The sequence below is a fragment of the Giraffa tippelskirchi genome, chromosome 1 (genome assembly GCF_054371585.1).
Source record: "Giraffa tippelskirchi isolate mGirTip1 chromosome 1, T2T-mGirTip1v1.2.pri, whole genome shotgun sequence".
In the NCBI taxonomy this organism is placed as follows: domain Eukaryota; kingdom Metazoa; phylum Chordata; class Mammalia; order Artiodactyla; family Giraffidae; genus Giraffa; species Giraffa tippelskirchi.
The window spans coordinates 163203311-163226878 of NC_137275.1; the positions used below are offsets into that span (position 1 = coordinate 163203311).

General features: G+C 39.6%; 1 protein-coding gene across 3 annotated transcripts in view; it reads left to right on the forward strand.

Moving 5' to 3' along the window:
- PGM5 (phosphoglucomutase 5) overlaps window positions 1-23568 on the forward strand; it is a 184590-nt gene that overhangs the window by 38970 nt on the left and 122052 nt on the right. For all 3 annotated transcript variants that reach the window (XR_014057539.1, XM_081503851.1, XM_081503867.1), the window contains exons 5-6: window positions 186-376; window positions 976-1130. Coding sequence is in view for 2 of the 3 variants with exons in the window: in XM_081503851.1 (XP_081359977.1) it covers window positions 186-376; window positions 976-1130 (346 nt within the window). In the remaining variant the exon portion in view is untranslated. The remainder of the gene's footprint in view (window positions 1-185; window positions 377-975; window positions 1131-23568) is intronic.

A 23568-nucleotide genomic window follows, 5' to 3' on the forward strand; every position in this document is an offset into this window, starting at 1 on the left:
CATTGGCACATAGATGCTCAATGAGTAGTAACTGAAGTAACCATTATTCTGTGCTTGAAAAAACTTGTAGAATTTATCTTTTTTTTCCTTGTGCTATGAAGTAGCCTTCTTCTTCTAAGAAGAACAAAATACCCTTGGGGGAGGAGTTCTGCAAATATCTCTCATTGCTGTGTATCTTTTTTAAGTTATGGGACCCTATGTGAGAAAAGTTCTGTGTGATGAGCTGGGGGCCCCAGCCAATTCTGCAATCAACTGTGTTCCCCTGGAAGATTTTGGAGGGCAGCATCCTGACCCCAACCTGACATATGCAACAACCCTTCTGGAAGCTATGAAAGGCGGGGAATATGGATTTGGAGCTGCGTTTGATGCTGATGGGGTAAGGAGGAAAGCTTTCTGCCTGCTGATCCTTTTGCTGTATAATGAGCCAAACACTGGAAACCAGAGAATTATTGAATACCTCTGGGGCTGACATGTATGGGGCATACCAACCCTAACTGGCTCTGTATCTGCCCTTCTATTTAATGGCCTAGTATAGCATGTAAATAGCCATTACTTTTCTTTTTCCAAGTAGCAGTATGTTATCAAGAGGTTATTTCTTTTAAAAAATTCATGCAATGCATCTTTATTTATGGCTGATCTTGTTGAAATCACCATGTTAAGAAACCAGCTATTTTAGTAATAATCTCTGTTCCCCATTATGTTTGGGGGAAGTGTGAATGAAGAATGTAGAGGCTACTAAAGCCTGAGGGAGTCATCCACATTTCGACAGGTCGGATATTTTCCCAGTAGTGTCAAGATCCTGGGCCCTGCAATATTCAGGGATTTTAGTTTCCCATGCCCTCTTTGGCCTCCTTCAAGTGGTTTTATATTGTTTAAATGTGAGGGTGGCAGTAAAGTGCCTTGTGACAATGATGGGAATGGACTGCTAGCAGCAGATGCCTTTGCCTGAACATTTTCACACATTCTTTCCCTCAGGACCGTTACATGATCCTAGGCCAAAATGGCTTTTTTGTGAGCCCTTCCGACTCCTTGGCCATCATTGCCGCCAACCTCTCTTGCATTCCATATTTCCGTCAGATGGGAGTCCGAGGGTTTGGAAGGAGTATGCCCACCAGCACAGCCCTTGACAGGTAAGCAAAATATCACCGTGAAGAACTTCACGACAGGCCTCTGATGTTATTGTTCCCTCTGCTGGTAGCTATCACTCATTCTCCCCTTGCACTTTGGGATCTTGTTGAATTTAGAGATATGGGAATTTAGAGACATGGTATAGTTAATGAAAGTGTGGAAAATCAGGTGGCCTGAACCAGGTTCTGCTACATCTTAGCTCTCAGGAACTTGGAAGACTTATTTGATTTCTGTGTCTTTGTTTTCTTATCTTTAAAATGAGCATGATAATAGTATCATCCTTACATGGATTGTATGAGGTAGAAATGAGGTGATTCTTATAAACCATGTAACAGAATGCGTGGTTCATAGTAAATACTTTATAAATGTTTGGTAAGAAAACTTACTAAATATGTAAGCAAGGTAGAAAGAACATGAGTCTTAGGATCAGATAATATTATTTTAAAATGCTCACTTATCTCAGGCTTCCCTGGTGGCACAGCTGATAAAGAAATCCACCTGCAATCCAGGAGACCCCGGTTCAATTCTTGGGTTGAGAAGATCCCTGGAGAAGGGATAGACAACCCACTCTAGTATTCTGGCCTGGAGAATTTCATGGACAGAGGAGCCTGGCAGGCTACAGTCCATGGGATTGCAAACAGTCAGACATGACTGAGCAACTTTTACTATATCATCATTAGTTCTGTAAAAACAGGGAAGATAAGTTTGTTGTGAGAATGAAGCAAGATACACATGGAAAAGGCTCAACAGGAGACTCAGTAGATAACAGTCTAAAGTTTCTTTCCCGGGCCCTATCCACCCATCTTTTACCTTATCTTAGAAAACACTGAATTTCAGAGTCTAATATTTTCAAGCAATGTATATTATTGTGGAAGCAGTATTTGTTCATGCTGGAAAGTTAAAAAACATGGAAAACTAGGAAAATATAAGCAACTCTGCCTGAGCTGCTTATGTTAATTGATAAATGTATATTCCCTACTGAATCTCTTTATATATATATATAATATATATGCATAGTTATAAATCATATATAACATACATAATATAATATGTATAACATATATTTGCCTTTTTGTGAAACCAAAAAGAGATCTGAAAGTACATACTGCCTTGTAACTTTTTTTTCCCATTAACAATCTCCAACTTTGTCTTAATACACTTTTATATCATCTAAAACCAAGATTATGTTCAAATTTCCCCCTAGTGTCCCTGGAGTGTCTGTAACAGATGGTTTTGCCCAAAGCAGCATCCTGTCTAACATCATACATTGCATCTGGTTGTCACATCTCTTAAGTCTTTTAGAATCTAGCGCAAGCCTTTTATCTTTTACTTAATGATAATGATTTTTGAAGAGACCAGACCAGTTGTCCTGCAGAATCTCATCTTCTGGATGGTGAAGTTATTTCCTCATGGTGTTACCATTCATTCAATCATTCCTGAAGTAAATTTTATGTGCAGTGAAGTGAGTTAATCTTAAGGGTACAATTCAATGAGTTTTGAAAAAGGTATACATCTGGGTGACAACCAACGAAAATAAGATATAGAACATTCCCATCACCCCCCAAAGTTCCTCCTTCCAATGCCCCATTGTTGTAATTTCTTCTGCCATATTTAGGCTTTGCCTGTTCTTGAGCTTCACAAAAATAGAATCATATACTACATATTTGTTATTAGTTTTTTCATATATTTTTTTATTCATCCACATTCACAGAATTTATAACTAGTTCATTCCCCTTTGTTGCAGTATAGTATATCAATGTATGAATATATCACAATTTATTTTTCCAGTATCCTGTTGATGAACATTTGGGTTGTTTTCACTTATTAGATAGTATAAATCATGCCATTATAAGCATTCTTACACATGTCTTTTTGTGAATACATCTACATTTCTTCAGTTAATATCCAGGAGTAGAATGCTGATTGTAGGATAGATGTATGTTTAACTTAACAAAAAACTGCCAAACTGTTTTCCATTTTATACTCTTATTTGCAACGTGTGAGAGTTCTAGTTGCTTTATATATTCAACAACATTTGGTGTTATCAGTGTTTTTTATTTTAACCAGTCTAGTGAGTGCAAAATAGTGTTTCATTTTGGTTTAAATTTGTATTGTTCTAGTGATGTTGAGCTCATTTTCATATGCTTATTGTCCATTTGTGAACTTCTTTGTTATGTACCTGTTCAAAATGTGTTTGCTCAGTTGAAGGTGCATTGTTTGTCTTTTTGTTATTAATTTATAGAAGTTCTTTGTATATTCTTGATAATAAGTTTTTTTCTGGCCATACTGCCAGCTTGTGGGATCTTAGTTCCCTGACCAAGAATTGAACCCAGGCCCTCAGCAGTGAGAGGCCTAACCACTGGTCTGCCAGGGAATTCCCTGGATAATAAGTCTTTTGTCAGATATATGTATTACAGACATTTTCTCCATGCCGGTCACTTCCCCATTCAAATTCTTAATTGTGTCTTTTGATGAGTGTGAGTTTTAAATTTTGACAATGTCCAGTTTTTTTTCTTGTATAATTGTGTACTTAGTCGCTCAGTCGTGTCTGACTCTTTGCAACCCCATGAACTGTAGCCCACCAGGCTCTTCTGTCCATGAGGATTCTCCAGGCAAGAATACTGGAGTGGGTTGCTGTGCCCTCCTCCAGAGGATTTTCCCATCCCAGGGATCAAACCCAGGTCTCCCGAATTGCAGGTGGATTTTTTACTGTCTGAGCCACTAGGGAAGCCCAAGAATACTGGAGTGGGTAGCCTATCCTTTCTCCAGGGGATCTTCCCAACCCAGGAATCGAACCAGGGTCTTCTGCATTGCAGGCAGATTCTTTACCAGCTGAGCTACCAGGGAAGCCCTCATATAATTAATATATACTTTTTTATCCTCTGTAAGAAATTTTTGCTTACCCACAGGTCAAAAAGATGTTTTTTCCTATCCTTTCTTCTAGAATCATTGTAGTTTTAATTTTGCATTTAAGTCTTTGATGATTTTGAATTAATTTTTCTGTGGGTTATAAGGCAGGAGTTGAGGCTCACTTTTTCCCTATATCCACTTGTTATTGAAAAGAATTTACCTTTCCCTTGATGTGTTTGTTAAAAATCAGTTGACCATATATATGTAGGACTGTTTCAAGATTATCCCTTCTGCTCCATTGATCTATTGTCTTTCCCTATGCCAATATTTCCTTGTCTTGATTGTTGAAGTTTTAAAGTAGTTGTTTAAGTCAGATGACTCCAACTCTCATTTCCTTTTTCTTCATATGGAAAAAATTATATATCTAATGTCCCTTGCATTTCTATATACATTTTAGAATCAACTTGTTATTTTCTACTAGGGCCTGTTGCAATTTTGATTGAAATTATGTTGAGTCCACAGAGCAATTCTGGAAAAATTGCATTTCAATAATATTGAGATTTCTATTCCATGAAGGTGATGTATCTCTCATTTTATTTAGTTTTCTTTAATTTCTCTTACATACTTTGTAGGTTAGTTTCTCTTCTGTATATTTTGTAGTTTAGCGTGTAAATCTTTACAATTTTTGTTAAATTGATTCATGAGTATTTTGTATATTTTGATGCTAATGCAAATGGAATAGTTTTACAAGTTTAATTTTCTAGTTGTTTGCCGCTAGCAATTAGAAATATAATTGATTTTTGTAAATTGATCTTTTATTCCTCCACCAGTACGGAGATGAATCAGATGCTTTTTGGATGCCCCCTGTGTTACTTCTTTCCCTCAGGTGATATTGATGTCAATGATATTGATGTCAAATCTGTGATAATGAACCAACTACAGTTTAAAATTCTTGCCTAGCAGCTCCAAAGGGTAGAATGTGTAATTCCATTCTTCCCCCTTTGCCTTGGTTTGTATCTTTCCTTTAAAAAAAAAAAATCAGCAAAACTGTAGAAAGCAAAGCAAAAACCAGACTGTCTCTAGAAATGGAAAACCCAGAGTCACAGAGGATCCTGAGTTCTATGTAGGTTACTTAATATTCTGGGAGGATATATAAAGTGGCTCAGTGGTAGGTAAAGAATCTGCCTACCAGTGCAGGAGACTTGGGAGAAATGTGAGTTCAATCACTGTGTCAGAAAGATCCCCTGGAAGAGGAAATGGCAACCCACTCCAGTATTCTCTCCTAGAGAATCACATGGACAGAAGAACCTGGCAGGCTGCCGTCTATGGGTCACAAAGGGTCAGAAAGACCCAGCAACTGAGCATGCATGCACACTTATACATAATCTTACAATTTAGAAAGAACTTTCATTAATTTGAACTCATTGGATCTTTGCAGTAATTTAGCAAGGTACTTGGGTAGACATTACTCTCAGCACATTAAAGATGTTGAACCAGTTATCAGAGAGATTAAGTGACTCACACAAGGTTACACAGCAAATAAGAAAGTGACCTGGGATTTGAAACTATTGCATCTGCCTAGTAACTACAACTTAATCAGGATGGTTTCTGAGAAACCAGTTTCGAATATTGCTCAGCTCTCCGGTGGGGTAGTCAGCAGCTTCCCAAACCCTGGCCGGGAGGGGCCAGTTTCATTCTGACAACACAACCCATTTGTGCTCTTTTCTTATGGAAATTTCCCAGTTGTTCTTGGTTTCAGTTTATCCCTCCTTCCCAATGAATCTCTGTTTCAGTCAGAAACCAGAAGCCTTGGTTAGAAAGTTCACAGAGGACCTGTTCTGATATGTAAGTGACCATTTAAAAGGATTATTCATGCTTGCTGGTTGGGATTCAGAATTCTGTGGGGCTCTGAAGTGGTGATTTGTTTTGGGTATTTGATCTCTTGTGAAGTCCCTGGTGGATTCTCATGATAGACACTTTATAAGTTTCTTCTTCGTGAAAGAAATGCTGCCTCAAAATTTTATCTTGTCAGTAGTTTCCCACTTAGGTTATTTTTTAGTTAATAAAATCATAGGAATGTGCGCCTAAATGCCAGACCCTGGAAGAAAGACAGCAAAGTGACTGAGACACATTCAATGGCGCACTTGCCCAAACTCCTGGGATTGCAGAATACGGGAGGCCTGCACCCTTGATGCTGATGAATTATTCAGACAAACTTCCATTGTTTCATGGATAATTGTTGTTCCCCGAGGGAAGACTTTCAGTATCTTTCATTTCTACTCTTACAGTATCACTGAAACAAGGATTCCATTTACCCCAGAATAATACCGTTTCAGCCTTGAAAATGGCATTCTTTTGGGCTTTGTCATTCTGAATGTGTCTGATTTGTGGTTACAGATGAATCTGTGTTGCTGAAATCATTTTGGTTCAAATTATTTGAGAAGTAAAGCACATTAGAAGTATATTCGTGGCCCAAGATTTGTCTCTACCCCGTGAGGTGGTATTAAATAATCCTCTGTGTTATCATCCTTCAATAATACTTACGAAGCACCCATCTGTGCTTGGTCCTGTGCTGAATGCCGTGTTAAGCAAGGCAAACACAGGCAGACATGAACTCTCCTCATTAAGAGATATTTAGAGCCTCAATCAAAGCTAGCATCCTAGTATACATTGCAAGGGAGCCATATCTAGAAAGTATGTTTTGACTACAGGGAGGCAATATGAGGTCCACCACCCATAAACATGATGGAAAAGGGAATTAGGACTCTGTTTTGCTTTTTGTGTCACTCCTGTTGTTCACCATTTATTCACTCAAGAAATATTTATTAAGGGCCTTCTATATCTTAGACAATTGTCCCTTGCCCTGATGGAACTTACTGTCTGATGCAGAAGATGAATAATAACAAGTAAAGAAAAAGCATATAAACACAAATTGTAATGCATATTCAGGGGAAATGAACTTGGTAGTAATAATTGGCAAGTGTGGAACATCCTCCTTGGTAAGATAGATAATGGACTTTCTGAGGAGTTTATGGGTAGGACCAAAGACTAGAAACATGCAGGTAGACCTGGTTTTGATGCTGAGATTAGAAATGGCCCATAGCACATGTGAAAATGCTTATTTTTTCAGAATGTAGTCTACAACTATTTGTTGCCAGTCCCCAATCTGAAATATGTACTGTAGCTTTATCTTGAACATATCCAGCTGGTCATTGGAATCTAGACAGTGTTAATCCAGCAAGTATGCAACATCTACTGATCTACGATGAACTTGGTCCTTGTTACACACTTTAAATCTGTGTTATTTTGTCTCCAAGATCAGTCAGGATGCACGGTGGTAAGGGAGAGAGAGTGTTGTGAGCTAATATGTAATTATCCAGCCTCCCATACATCAGTTGTGCTATAGAGTGATAGGAATTATTTTGCCTTAGCATATAAATATGTTCAAGTGTAACCTATATTAAAACAGAAAAGAGAGAAAAAGCTCTTTATAATAGTACTTATGGCCCTAAAACCATCCATAGCTGTTTAATTCATGGTCAAGGGAGAAAGGAAATGGTACCATCAAAAGGGTTTGCTAAAAAGAATTTAGTGATAGTAGCTTTAATAACCTGGTCTACAGAATTATGAACGAAGATAATGAAGGAAACCAAAAAATAATAATAATAATAATAAGCAAGAAGTGATGGAGAGGCATCCCAGAACTCACAGTATCAGAAAGCTAGTAATCCCCCAGGACTGAAGAGTCAGGGAGGGATTGGGTAACCATAGCCTGAGGAGATTTGGAGTTGTCAGGACTGATCTTGTCAGAGAGGTATAAATACCCTAACTTCTCTCTTTTCCCACCCTCCAATCTCTTGCTGATGCCTCCTCCACAGAAAGCCAGGGGGCAGCCCTTGCAGCTCAGCCTCCTAGGGAAGCTGACAGTGCAGAGATGGGCGTTGAAAGAAATGGGGGACTCTCGGGTGGAAGGGGGCAAACAAGGAACAGCCAGTACAATGGCCAATCTTTTTGGTAATCTCTACCTGCTTGTCTCCCAGTCTCATCCTCTCTCCAGTTTTTTGGACCTCAGGTGTAGCCAACTGAGTTATTCATGCTCATCACTGAACAGTCCTTTCGTAATGTGTCCAGTGGGAGACTCATTTCTTATTATTAAAAAATTAACATATTTCTCTTTTCTTTGATGACCCTCCTCTCAAAGACAATCACAAATGTGTATTTATCAGGTATCCTTCTGTTGAGTATCCTTTTGTTTGTGTGTGTTGTTTTATTTGCATGTACTTCAAATGATTGTGACTAGTACTCTTGCCTGGAAAATCCCACGGACAGAGGAGCCTGGTAGGCTGCAGTCCATGGGGTCGCGAAGAGTCGGACACAACTGAGCGACTTCACTTTCACTTTTCCCTTTCCCTCCAATGCACTGGAGAAGGAAATGGCAACCCACTCCAGTGTTCTTGCCTGGAGAATCCCAGGGACGGCAGAGCCTGGTGGGCTGCCATCTATGGGGTCGCACAGAGTTGGACTCGACTGAACCGACTTAGCAGCAGCAGCAGTACTATAAATAGACTGTATTTGGTTCCTTACTCTTTTCCACTAAAGACTTTATGTTAAGATCCTCTCAGTGGCTAAGTGTGCACATAGTGTGTTGCTTCTGACCGCTGCACGGTAGTCCATGGTGTGCATCCACAGGTTACTTCCATTCCTGCTCCTCTGAACACTCAGGCTGCCTCTTACCTCCCATATCAGTGAATGATGCTTCATAGCCCCCTTGGGATTTAAATGAGAGTTTCTTCCACATGTGTATCCAAGAGGAGAATTGTTGGGTTAGAAGTACTGTGTATACTTAATTTGACCAAGTCCTGTGTTAGATTGTACTTCACTCGTCTGCTTCCCCTGTTAGTTTCTGCATCTTCAAGTCCAGACCAATACTTTTATTGACTAATGGAAGAGTCAATGACCAGTGGAAGAGATAGAGAGTAATACGCCATTGCTGTACTAAATTTTCATTTCTCATATTACTAATGAACATCTCTTCAGATGCTTGAGATTTGGGGGTTTCCTTTCTATTAACTCTCTGTTCCTATCCTTTGCCTGATTTTGTATTTAGGACTTTCTCCCCTTTTTTGATGGATTTCCATGAGCTCATTGTACATTCTATATATTTGCCCCACTGCCTATTTTGTTCTTGCTGACCTTTCAAGACTTGAGTCAGCATCACCTTCTGTCATGTTGATGTCATGTTTCTTCATCCAAAGCAACACATAGAACTTACTCTTCAGAGGTCCCTTTATCACAGTTGTCACAGACATTAAAAACACGTGTTTGTCTGTTTCCTAATGTCCTGTAAATCCCCCACAAGGAAAGGTTTTGGCCAGTGCCTGGCATAGGATAGGTTCTCAAAAACGCTTACCAAATGAATGAATAAGATTTTTTTTCCCTTTTGGAATATTTTTTATTTGGGAGAAAAAGTAGCTTGAGCTCCACAGATCTAATCACATAATTCTAAAAGTTAACTGCCGTGATATATAAACAAGCTTGTTTGAACTTTTTTACAAAATAAATTTGTCAATTTATTGGTTGCAGAGGAAAATAAACGTACTGAGTGATAAGGAGGAAAGGAATGATGTATAATTTTTTAGTCTTTTGGGTGTCTAATAAAACTGTGCCTGACTTATGGTTTTCATTTATATTTAGGTAAGTTTGTGGTAAGTTGAATTTTAGTTATGCTACGTATTGATTATAACAATAAAAAATGAAATAAAAGAAGCAATGGCATAGCAGTTATTTCTCAGTCAATAGGTAAACACACTTACTAGAGCCTGAACTTAAACTCAGGTTTCTTTATTCCTTTCCCTGGTAGGTAGGGTGAGTACTGATTTCATCCTAGGTTAGAGCATACCTTCTTCTATGCCTTTTGTGTCTCCCTTCTGGAAAGGATGCTGATGGTGATTCAAGCCTGCTTGTCAGTATTTCTATGAGTTGGTGTCAGATGAGAAAGCAATTTCATGCCCACATTAAGTAGAGGGCGCTTACAGATTAATTACCTAAAGTGAGAGGAATAAATTGATTACATTTAAGACTAGAATCTGCAAGAACTTTGGAGATGTTGGATAAACCATCTTTTGTTCAGTTGTTTAGAGCTGTCTTGGTTGGATGTTTGCTCTCTGTGTTGGTCAGTAAAACAATTTTAATGAGCAATCAGTAACCTGAGTTCCAAAACATATAGTTATCATCACCGCTACATGTGATCTTGGACAAACCATTTTTAGGAATTGGCTTTCTCTGGCCTGCTATATCTGCAGGGACTCCTTGCCACTCTTCAGTTTTGTTTCTGGAAAGGCATAGTCATTAATAACGGTTCCAAATCCTATCCTCAGTCCTTCCATTCCCATTGACTTGGCACTTGTTGGCATTTGGCAAATAATTTTGACCACTGGTGAGTTCTGCCAATACTGAAAGAAATTCATTTACACCACCCTGGATGACTGGGGATTAAAGATCACTGAAGGCTGGGTTCCAATGCCATCTGGTCTAGAGCATATAACTAAGTGGCATGTAGTTGTTCTCCAATGCAAACATTGGCTTCATGACCTATCCTTACTTATAATCTCAGTTTTGGTTTTTGAATGGTCCATTTGGTTAAATATCCTCCTTTCTTTTTTGTGACTTCAAATACTTATACATTTTAAAAATCAATCCAATTCATTATTGCAAAGAAGCATGAGGTAACTTTTTGGGCTGATAAAAATGTTCTATATTTTAATTATGGTAGCATTATTAATAACACAACTCTATCTATCTGTGTACCTATCTATCAATATTCATAGAACTGTACACTTAAAACTGGCAAATTTTATTTTATATCAGTAATACCTTGATAAAAGTGATAAAAATAATCAAATCCTATTTATTTGAAAACAAACCAAAGAACTTCTCATGAGTCTTCCTTTATGACTAGGGTCATGGATCATTACTCTATTTGAGTGCATCTAGCATCAAGGTGAGCATTTACCAGACTATCAATACACACTGGCTGGGTTCAAATGAGACCAGTGGTCTTTGGAATTGCTGTCCACTACTTCCTTCTCTCTGGTGAGCCAGAACATCAGTACACTATTTTCAGTCTTGTCTTGGGAAAGATTTACATTTAGAGTTGAAAGTTCTGAGATTTCAAGGTCATTAGTCAAATATATTGGTGGCATAAAGATATAAAGAAGATAGGATAGCCCAGCATAACTGAATTGTATGCTTTGTCAAGCAGCCAGAGAAGCTGGGCACTTGACAGTGATTTTAAATGATGGAGGATAGTGATGAATCATCTCAGGCCTGAAGATCTTTTTGGAGTGAAAGAGCTTTTTGTACAAAAATGTACTTTTGGTGTATGCTTTATATTTTGAAATGAACTTTATAACTCTTACCCCAAAATAGTTTTTTAATGGATTTTAAACCTCAACCTCTTAGGGTAATCTTAAACTGAACCTGTTGGAACACTGGTTAAATTGCCACGTCTATCAATTTCAATTTCCAGTAGGGCTGAGGGAAGACTAGTATCTAAGAACGATGCACAGGAGAATAAAAAAACTCTCCCCAAATTTTGCCTGCTCAACACTGAGTAAGAGGGTGAATTCATTTTTATTTATAGTGGATTTTATTACAGTTTGTGTGACATTATGTGACAATGGTCACATAAGCCCTCAGAAGTATTTGTGTTAAGTGTTATTATTGAAGCTTTATAGGAAAAATATGATATTGGGAGATTAAGTAATATGTTTCGGTCCATATTAACTGAAGTAGACTTGGCCTCAGGTGAATCTTGACCTAGCAACTTGGTGATATCTGAATAATCCCTCTCTGCTTTGGGCATTATGATGGCCCACGGTTGCCCATCAAAAAGGAAGCAGTCAAGACTGGTACTAGATTGTCTAATTTCAAGTCTCATAACTTCTTTGCTGTTCCTTATTGCTGAGAATAGGAGAAATTCTGATTATATCTTGGGTGAAAGTCATTTGTGTCTATCAGTGCGTGTGTTGGGGGACCTATGTGTGTGGTGGGTGACATCAGACAAGCATAATTTATTTTGACCCCAAAATGTCTTATAATTTTGACCTTAAACGTCACTCTCGTTTAGTAAATCTCTGGAAGAAGCAGTTCTTGGCTGTAATTTAAGACTTTCAGGAAAATGCTGACAGGAGTTTAAGGTAGGGTTGAATTTTATACCCTTACCTCAGGATCTGCTTGAAGTAGTAAGATCAGCAGTGGTTGTATGAAAAACCAAATTTATCATGTTTCAGCAGCATTTCTCCATAACATTCTGTGTAAAGTGGGCTAAACTGGTATGATTCCTTTTAAGAGTTTTTAGTCTTAGGCAACACTGATGAGCAGAAACAAAGAAGTTACCAGTTAAATAAAATGGGATCTTTTAATAAGTAATGTGTTAGTGGTTTGTTATAAGATGTTTGATGCTTAGAAAAAGAAAAGAAAAAAAAATTGTGTAAGCCCCTGTCTATATGCCCTACGCAGGTGAGGGTAGATTTCAGACCTGGGGAGTCATTCATCTCATCTCTGATCAGGCTTCTGCCTGAGGTTTAAATTTGTCATTTGGAATTCCAAGTTCTTTTAGAGTCCCTGGTGGCATCAGTGGTTTATATCCTAGCATAAAAGAAAATTGTTTGGTGAGTTGGTGATTGTATTTAAGAATGCACATTCTTTATCCAGGACTCACAGAGAGAGTGTATCAGTTAGGATCTTTGCCCTGCAGATGAGAGAACACTAGTTGAAATGGGACCTAAATAATAAAGGGAATGTTTCAGTCTGTATTAAATGAAGTAGACTTGGCCTCAGGTGAATCTTGATCCAACAACTAGGTGACACCTGAATACTCCCTCTCTGCTTTGCCTTAGAAGGTATCCCTTTCATCCTCAGGTTCCCTGCCTCTAGCTCTCTAGGCTCTCTCTTTGAGGGAACAAGTTTTCAGCCCTCACCCGCTTATATTACCTTGTCTAGGAGGATAAAGTTTTTTTTTTAATCAAAGTATATTTGATTTATAGTTGACAATGTTGTGTTGGTTTTAGGTGTACAACACAATGATTCAGTTATACATGTGTATATATATACATGCATATATATATATATATATATATATATATATTCTTTTTTTTCAGATTCTTTTCCCTTATAGGTTATTATAAAATATCAAGCATAGTTCCCTGTGTTATATAGTAGGTCCTGTTCTTGTGGTTATATACTTTATGTATAGTAGTATGTATATATTAATTCCAAACTAGGAGGATAAAGTTGTACACACATGTGTGTATGTGTATGAGACAAAGCTTTTCTAGAAAGAAGCAATTGAGAACATGCCCTTGAGTCTTGACTTTGTGGATGTTTTATCATTTCTGACCTTTTGGCTCACTGAGGCCATGACGTGTGGGAGAGACTGAAAGTTTTAAGCCCTTTCTCCACATTTAGTGGAGTTGGGAGGACAATTATTCCTTCCCAAACAAAGTGACAGAGAATGGATGCAGTTGTCTTCCAAAGCAAGATCTTTCTTCCTCCTTCCAGAATGAGTAACAGTAGCAACTTGAGACCCAGTAGGTGGCCGAGGATGTGAGCTAGGTGAGTGTATTGTGGTTCAGTTCTGGAATGAGAATTCAGGACCCAGTTAAGAACTCCAGAGGCCCTTCTTGTTACTGCCTCATATCCCTGCCGATCCTCTGCTACTTCCCAGTAACTGACAACAGTGTTAGAATTCGAATGGTGGCGCTTGCCTTAGATCTCTGTATGTGTTCAGGAATTCATCCGTCTTTCTTTCCCATTCTCTTCTGTCTACCCCTTCCTTCCCTTCCATCTTCCTTCCTCCATTTCTCTTGCTCTTTCCCTCTTTCCTCTTCTTCCTTTCTCCTTCATTTTTTCCCTCCCTCTAGCCTTACCACGCTTCCCAGGTGGCGCTAGTGGTAAAGAACCCCCCTACCAGTGCAGGAGACATAAGAGACATAAGAGTTCGATCCCTGAGTTGGGAAGATCCCCTGTAGGAGGGCATGACAACTCACTCCAGTATTCTTGCCTGGAGAATCCCATGGACAGAAGAGCCTAGTAGGCTACCATCCATAGGATCACAAAGAGTTGGACATGACTGAAGTGACTTATGCACGCATGCATCCTTACCTACCTTCCACCTTGTCAATTTTCAAAAACCATTTTTAGTACCTGCTGTGTGCTGAGTCCACTGCTAGGTGCTGAATACATTGCTGAAGTTTGTCTTCTCTTCCACATCCTTTCTTCCTTTGTCAAACTTCACCAACAACAAAATTTATTAATATTCTCTCTGGAAGGTATTCTGCTAGATTCAGAAAGGTTCGTGACTTCAATCTGAATGTTAATGAGAGATTTGGAGAGTGTTTCCAGATCATGATGTAGTATCCTGCAGATTGCCTCACACAGATTCTGCTACCTAAATTTATGAGTGGGAGGGAAAGAGAGAGTATGTGTGCTACTGAGAGAGGATATAGGTTAAGGAGTGAAGACATTCCTGCCTGCCAGTACACACAAATGTGTTCATGCATGGAGTGGGATGTGGTACTCTGGCTTTCATTGGCTTCTGCATTCAGACTACCTGCGTTTGAATCCTCTGCTCTCTGGTTGTATGTCTTTGGGCTGATTCCCTAATCAGGTTTTTTCCTGCTAAATGAGATAATAACAGCATCATTCTCATTGGGGTTAAATGAGGTAATGTATAACCAGTGCTTAGAGCAGTGCGTTCACAGTAAGAGTTCAAAGAAGGTTAGTTGTTATCATCATGATGTTGAAATTTTATAGACAGCAAACTCAAACCAGCCCCAGTTCTTTAACACTAAGGAACTGGGACTAAAAATTTAACCGATGTCTGCACTTAGACCCAATATCCCCCATGTAGATACTGGTGATTGAGTGGGGGTTCCTTCTATGGGTTCCTCACATTTCATAGCACAACAAGCTTTTAGAAGACTGCTGTTGTGATCCTCAAGTATCTGTATTTGGTAGTTTTTCAGATTACTTTGTAAATAATGATTGTTAATTTTCTTGAGCTCTTCTCTAGCTGTAAATGGAACCTTTCACTAGAGACCCAGGATTAGACCCATTGTTATTTGATCTTTTGTCTTTTTATTAATATTCTTTAAAGTTGTTACAATGAGAAGTTCTTTGTTCATAGAAGTAAGTGGACCCTGAACTATTGAACCCTGATCATCTCATCTCTTTGGAAAATTGTCTTTCTGGAAAAACATAGGGTTTCTTTTTTTCTTTTAAAACACACCTGTGTCTGTCTGTATTTGGGGCAGAGCAATTAAACCCGTGTGTGTGTGTGTGTGTGTGTGTGTGTGTGTTAGTTGCTCAGTAGTGTCTGACTCTTTGCGACCCCATGGACTGTAGCCCACCAGGCTCCTCTGTCCATGGAATTCTCTGGGCAAGAATACTGGAGTGGGTAGCCATTCCCTTCTCCAGGGATCTTCCTGACCCAGGGATCAAACTCAGGTCTCCTGCATTGTGGGTGGACTCTTTAGCATCTGAGCCACCAGAGAAGCCCTTTAAATCCCCATACAGAGTTCAGTTTTTTCCCCTACTGCTACTTCTGCTGCTAGTATTTTTATATTGTGTTATATGTACATCCAATTAAAACATACATACAGTGCAATTTGTTTGCTAATATAAGTACTTGCCCATTTCACAATCTGTTCAGTATTCAGCCAAAAGCCTAAAAGTAAAATAAGAGAAACACTATGACAAAATTAACTGCTCTGTGATATACCTGTGTGTGGGGAGGAGAGGACAGAGGAGACATTTGTGAAAGTGGCTTTCTTTGTTACTAATATAGCACTAGCTACTCCCTTTCTTAACAGTTAACATCTAAATCCCAATTTATTGTTGTAATGGTTGTTTCCTGCATTCATAATGACTTTTTAAATGGACTCCTCCGTAGTCCATTTATTTGCAGATCCTTTAGCCAAGTCCTCTGGTGAACTAGGAAGAGGCTTGGGAGGTAGAAGGATGAATATTCCTCCCCAAATGAGGTTTATTTATGTGAATCTCATCAAGCAGGTGGGTGCCAGGAGCATGAGAAATGTGAGAATGAGAGTTGATTTGCACGAGGCTGTTTGGATTTTTGGAGGAAACTTCCATCTGAGGACCAACTCTTGAATTAGGTCAGATAGCAAAGACTGTTGTGGCTCCAGGTGGGCATGACATCAAGCCAGTGTGAGATGACTAGAGTGAGCTCTCATGGAGATACAGTAGAATAAAACAGAAAAGAAGATATATGTGTGAGCATGTTGGTACTTCTGATTTTATCAGTGATTCTTATCATTTCTCAAAGCTGACTCACTCCTTCCAGAAGGGAAATTGTCAGGGCTCGTATAGTAGCTCTTCTCCACAGAGCTCCCAGGGACTCATGTTCCTTCTAGCTTGTTGCTCTGACTCCTGTTAGTGTAGCTCTTACCCTCAGATTTCAAGACTGCAGGAACTCTCCAACAACCATGTCTGCATTTTATGCAGCTACTGGAGTACAGGATAAAAAAGGGCAAAATGAAGAGCAAAAATAGACACACTATATTTTTAAAGAGGTTCACAGGGTAGACATTTGATGCTTTTGCTTATATCCTGCTGGCCTACACCTAGCTGCAAGGGAAGCTGGGAAGTGGATGCTTCACTTTGAATAACCATGTGCACAGCTCAAATTCATGTGTTTTCTTATCAAGAAAGAAGAGGAGAATAGTTACCATAGAACAACTTACAATTACTGCCATGGATTTAGATGATATCCTAAATATTCTGTGCAGAATAGTGTAGTCTGTGCAGATATAAAATATTATTTAATCTTTGACATGATGAATTTTTTTTTCTTAGGCTAAAGAAGTTAGGATGATGACATAATTGATGATGATGATATTAATGATGACAATGAGGAAGAGGATAAGATATTCCTTATTTACCAAAGAAAAGATGAAAGATTTTATAAATAAGCAAATTGATGCTTGGAGCAGGAGAAACCCACTAATACCCATCCTTACTTATGGAGTTATGATGTAACAACAAAGATTGGGAAGCAGGGTTAGGGGAAAGGAAACAAGGTGATTTTAGTTTCAAGTAACAGAAACCTGAACTCCAAATGATGTAAACAGTAAGGAAAAACTGTAGCTCACATGTTAAAAATGTCTAGAAGGAACTAGCTGCCAGGTAAGGAGGCTAATTCACTGCCTTGGTCTCATCATTAAGGATCTGGGTTCTGTCATCCTCAGGGTGTGGTCTTTGTCCTTGGTGAGCTTTCCTCATGGAGCTGCTCCAGAAATTGTAGCTCTTCCCCTATATATGATGTGGTCTTATGGAAGAGAAGAGGCTGCTTTTTATTCATGCATCTTTTGAAAGTCAAAGAAACTTTCCCCGAAACCATTCTGTGCAATAGTTCTCCTTTCCTATGGTATGTTCACTTTTGCTTAGGATAAATAATAAAGCCATTGTTCTGTTAGTGAGGAAATCAGTGTGAATGACTTTGAGAGGGGAACTGTCAGTAGCTGCTAACTCATTTAAAGTGTTTGCCCAGCATTAGAAGACATTGTAGAATTATGGGTGTTTCCTGAAAATGCCGTTGCCTTTGACGTCACTTGCTTATTACAGTTTGTTCACTTACTCATCAGTATACATTTATTGAATATCTTCTCTGGGTCAGATGGTGTTATAAGTGAATACAATTTGTGCTTACCCTAAAAAAAAATTATGACTCAGAGAGAGAAACAGATATCCTGAATAACACTTAAAATGCAGCTTGAGGAATGCTATATCAGGGGCCATGAAGTGCTGACAGGAAACCATTTATGTTGGCCTAATCCAGGATCAAGACTTAACGGTTGTAATGGAACTTTCTTCTCTAGGTTATGAATGTCTCTCACAGGAAGCTCTTGAATGAGCTTCCTTTTCTTTCTTTTTTAACCCAAGTAAAATGCTTTGAGCATAGTATTAATCATTCCTCATGGTGGTAAGCAGGGGTGAGTCAGGTCAGGAAAAGAGAAAACGTTCTGGAGCAAACCATCAATTGTGAGCAGAAAAGATGCTACAGTGTACAGTGTGACTATAAAGACCTTTAGAGTCACAAAGACCTGAGTTCAAGTATGAGATCTGCTGTGACTTAGCTGTGTAAACGTAGGGAAGCTACCTAACCTCCCTGCGCTTGTTTTCTCATCTGTCAAATGAAAATTAGAGTACTTAACTGCATCAGATGGTTGTGTAACTCAGTTGGGATAATATATGTAAAATGATCAGCAGAAAATAGGCATTCGTGGATATTGCTGTTATTATTAGTTAATAACATAGTCTACCTTATATCTACCTTATTTTTCCCTCCCTCATCTAAATCTTCGATTTTACTGAATTGTTTGTTGAGGAAAATTCTTTCCTTCAATCAGAGTGTTTCTGGCAACTGAAAGTGAGCCTTTCATGTACTTCCTGATACTTTAGTTTGAGAGTCATCGAGTTAACAGACATTTATAGTGTGATTCTGACAAATATCACATGCTAATATTTCCTACGTTCTGTTTATTCAGTGTTCTCTATTTCCTAAAATAGGAAAGGGTGCACAGCTGAAGAGTTGCCAAATGTTCTCCACAAGTGGCTGGGTTTTCCTTAATTGATGAAATCACCCTTTGTTGACTGGACCCATTTCCACAGGAATCTCCAGATCGCACGGCCCACACTTTGCATCCCCTGCCTATCCCCTAAAGCTGTTAGGTATTTTTAAGCCAAGAGTGTCAACTAGTCATGACAGCTGTCTTTCAGAGACCTATTTCCTTTCATTGGCTCTGGGGGCCATTCTCGTAATAGTTTCTCCCTTTTATAAAACTTTGTGCCATGTTCCATTTATGAGAAGAACACAGAATTCCAGAGCATGTTGTTTAGGAATAACTGATCTAGCAAATTGAACAGTGAAGTTAAGGAGAAATCCAGTTACATGGAGGCCCCTGGTCTTCTGTGTGGCTTGAAGAGATGGAGGACGCTGAGGTGTTCTTTAGGGAGAGATTTGCAGTTTGACAGGAAACATCTGCTTTCATCTGCTCCAACATCAACACAAGCGATGTGGTAGGAAACCTGTCGTGACTGTGTGGGTTCCATTTCTCAAGCCAGGGCTGGGCCTGAGATCAGGACTGTTTGAACAGGCAGCACAATGTGGCCCCATTTGTCCAAATGTGGACATAGCAAGCAGCATTATTTGAGAGTATCCTGAGGCTGTTTCTTATTTAGAGGGAACCATTACTCTCTTCATGTACCTCTCTTCTTTATGGTTTCTCTCTCTCCTCACATTTCTCTTCTAGACTTTGGTGATGAGTGTATACTTTTCAACCTTCATTTTATACCACATCCTCACTCACGAGTAAGGATGGCTCCCTGTGGAGGAGTATTCTCCCTAAAAATATCAAAATATCTGGGAAACGAGTGCAAATACAGAGATTCACATCCACTCACACACAATTTAGAGATTGTTGTCTACTGCTTAAGATATGTCTGCCTCCACTCTCCACCTTCAAGATTACTACCTACAATTAATTAAAGCCACTGTTACAGTAGCATTATATAATTGATTTGCAGGAAAAACTGCCTCGTTTTTCAATTTTCAAAAGAGTCAAGTTGGTATCTCATAGTGTTCAAAAATATTCAACATTATTCTAAAGAGTAAAGTCAGTATTTGCCTCTGAAGAGTTCAAAGTGAATGAAACTGCCATCAGGTCCAAAATAAATTGTGCTTGCTTCTGAGAAGATGTAAGATCTGAGGAATTCCTTCTACAGATGCTCTGCCTATCTGATTATTAGTTAGCCAGTGACTTCCTGCCATTCTCAGAAAACTCCACACTGAAATGGCAAGAAAAAATTAAATATTAGGTGAAACACTCTGAGTCCAAGGGAGTCCACATGAGGAGTTATGGATAGCTCTGTTGTGACTGCTGCATGAGTGCCTGATGAGAGTTGGCGTATAAATACCCCTGTTCCCCTGCCCTGCAGTGGAAGCCTGAGACATGTATTTTCACAGTTTCCTAGAGCATCTTTGCAGGACTAAATTTCAATCACCCACTGTAACAACTGGTTTGAGAACCCAACCTTTATTAGCTTTCTTCCGTCCCATATCTTACTGCCCTTCTCCCCAGTCTATACTCTCTCCAGTTGCTTCCCTTCTCAGATTGATGTGTGCACCTGAACCCCTGCTTCAGGATTCAGATCTGCTCCTGGCGAGCTCAAACTAAGACATCAGAAATATTTATTGTCTTCCTTCTCATTTGGGTTGATACATTTCAATGTCCTAATTTTCCCTAAATATGCAGATGCAATTGTTTGTGCCTGGTTTATGAAAAGCAGGTAATGAGAAAATTGAGACATGCAGAGAAACTGCACAGTTATGGTGGGATGACTCAGAAGTGTGCCCAGCTCTAGAAATTTATCTCTGCCTCCTCTGAGCAGGAAATCTCAAAGGGGGGTGCTTCTAGCTTTCATGATTATGTGTGATTTTGTTATTTTATGAAATCTACTGCTGTGCAACTCTGTTGAGAAAAGACACTTGGTAAAGCTAGAAAAATATACATCTGCCACAGAAGGAATTTTATCTCAAAACCGCTATTTCCTCCTCAGCTCCGAATGTTGACAGATTCATTCTTTCCTCATGGGGTTCAGCAGGTTGGCTAGAAAGCCAGGATCAAATACCAACGGGAGATGTGAAAACTGGGCAAGCTCGGGGCCCTAGCCATCCTCTTGCTAGGTTCTCCATCCTGATAACTACCCTCTTGATGGGATACGGGCCTGCTGGTGTCTTTATAGTGTCTGCCACAAAGATAGACAACGTAGATATAGCTTTTAAATTAGGTTTAGCAGAAGGTTCCCTTGAAATAGGGTTTCCTTGTCAAAAACTGATGAGACATAGTGACAGATTGTTTTTGGAGTCCCTTCATTGACAGTGGCTTACACTTTTAACTGTCAGACTACTGCTGAGAAGGACATGTGATAGCTCTTCACTCACTTCTAGGTTTCTGCCAGACCTGGGACCCTCCAGGAAGAAGCAGTTAGAGTCAGAGAATGTGGGCATGTGCTCTCCTGGGCCCTCGGGGGAGAATGAAATGCTGGTGCTCCATCTCCATTTGTGGAGAATTTTGATCAAGTACCTGCATGACCTTTTTTGTGAACCATTGGGTCACACATCCTCTCATTTCTGTCACTCAGGGCAATATCCAAAATGGAGGATAGGCATTTTGTAACCACAGAGTTGAATTGAAAAATGAAACAACTGCTGGAAAAGGTACATTATATGCCTAATCAGGCAAGAAGAGGCTAAAAACATATGGTGGTTTAGTCGCTCAGTTATGTCTGACTCTTTGCAACCCCATGGACAGACAGGCTCTTCTGTCCACAGGATTCTCTCAGGCAAGAATACTGCAGTGGGTTGCCATTTCCTTCTCCAGAGGATCTTCCAGAGCCAGGGATTGAACCTGGGTCTCCTGCATTGCAGGCAGATTCTTTATTGTTTGAGCCACAAGGGAAGCATATGGATGCTGCTAAATTCTGGGTCAGAATCTATCCTCAAAACCTGTTCAGTTCAGCTGTAGCTTCTGAGCCTTTCTTTTTTCCTGGCTGTCAAGAAAGATTTTTTTCTTCTTATTTCTGGAATTTGATGGCATCTGCCAGAACCTGAAGGGACCGGGGAAAGGGTCTTAGCTCTGCCTCAGTTGGACTGTGTCTTCAGCCTGCCCCTGGCTTTTTGGGGACTTGAATTTCACTTTCTGTGTTATGGAATCTTGGGCAGTAACTGCTCCCTGCCTGGTTTACACTTCATTTGAGACAGTTGCCAAAGCCCTCTCTGACACCACCAGGGAGAAGGAATTAATTCTCCGCCTTTGATCTCTCCTGTTTGCTCTGTTTTTGTCCTGACAAGAGCCAGAACTGTTTTTCTTGGGGTCACTGAGGGCCTCTCGCTCTGCTTTCTTCTTCTGTCTGTCACCTCCATGGATTGTGCTCTTCTTGCACTTAAACCTGCTTGCAGGGTCCCGTGTTTTGTTTGCTGACTTTGACCAAAGGTACCTCAGGCTTGTTTGAACCCCAGAGGTCAGATCTACCTGCCAAACCCCCGTGCCCCATTTCACTGGGCAATCCCACTAGAATGCTTTTTTATTTACCTCTGTGCGCTCAGAGGAAGGAGTCCCCTGAGATTTGCCCCACTAGGTTTCTGCCGCCTCCCCTGCCACTCTGCTTCAGCTTAGACAAAGGCCTCCTGAGCTCTGAACCCACTCAGCCCCTGTGCTCAGCTTGACAGACAAGTGGTCTTATTTTTAGCTTGCAGACCTTTTAGTTGACATCCTGTCCCATTGAGGGTGTTAGAGAGAAGCGCTTTGGAAATCAAACCCTGTCACTGATAGCTTGTCCTGAACTCAAAGGGCGATAAAAGAAAGGATGCCTTGTATTCAAGAAAGAAAGAGAACTGGGCGCTTCATGGCCACTGCAGGCTGCTTCTGTTTCTCTCACCTCACCCCTGCTCTCTGTCCAGATGACTCACTGCTCCTGATGCGCCTGCCCCACGAGGTGCTGTGCTTAATCCCGTCTGAGCCCAGGGGAGTCAGCTGTTATCAGCTGGCTGGTGGGAGTGAGCCATGACTAGCATCCCTGTCAGGGTCAGGACCCCTCCCTCCTTACCTGCCTGGACCCCCCTCCTACCAGCACACAGCCTCTTAATTTGGGTGTCTGAGTCTGAGGGAGGAAAGAGGTGTGAGGAGACAAAAGTTCAGAAGGGAGACTGAGACAGCATGAGGCACCAGGCTTATGTGATCTTAATGTCGATTGAGAAAAGAGAATGTGGTAAAGATTTGGTGGACTGTTTTGAAATAGCTGTAACTTTTACTTAATACTTTGCCAGGTACCTACCCCTACCTCCTCTTGGTGCATAGAAATAAACCTCTGTTTTGGGATTTTGACAGAAAAAAATCAGGTTAAAGAAATCTTATGAAATTAATATGATTTAATATAACACATAATTGATCTCAATTCCATAGCTTATTACTATTTCTTTAATTAGGAGGGAGATATAGGCATTGTGATACAAGTACACTATGACGTACTTTCAATTGAGAGAGAAGATAAACAGAAAGTAATATGTCTTGAGGGTTTTTTTTAAAGGTTTGAAAGCTTTGAGGCTGCTCATAATTTTCCATAAACAGGTGGAGTACCCATCACTGGACATCTTATGGACAAAAGACAGATTTTTTTAAACTTAATTACCAGTATATTTTAATTTTTAAATTAATTTGTTTTTAAATTTTATTTTATTTTTTATTGAAGTAGAGCTGATTTACAATGTTGTGTTAGCTTCAGGTGTACAGCAAAATTATTCATATGCATATATGTATATGCATATATATTCTTTTTCAGGTTCTTTTCCCTTATAGATTATTACAAAATATTAAGTACAGTTCCTGGTGCTATAAAGTAGGTCCTTGTTGGTTATATATTTTATATATAGTAGTGTGTGTATGTTAATCCTAAACTCCTAATTTATCCCTTCCCTATTTTGTGCTTTGGTAACTATAAATTCCTTTTCTG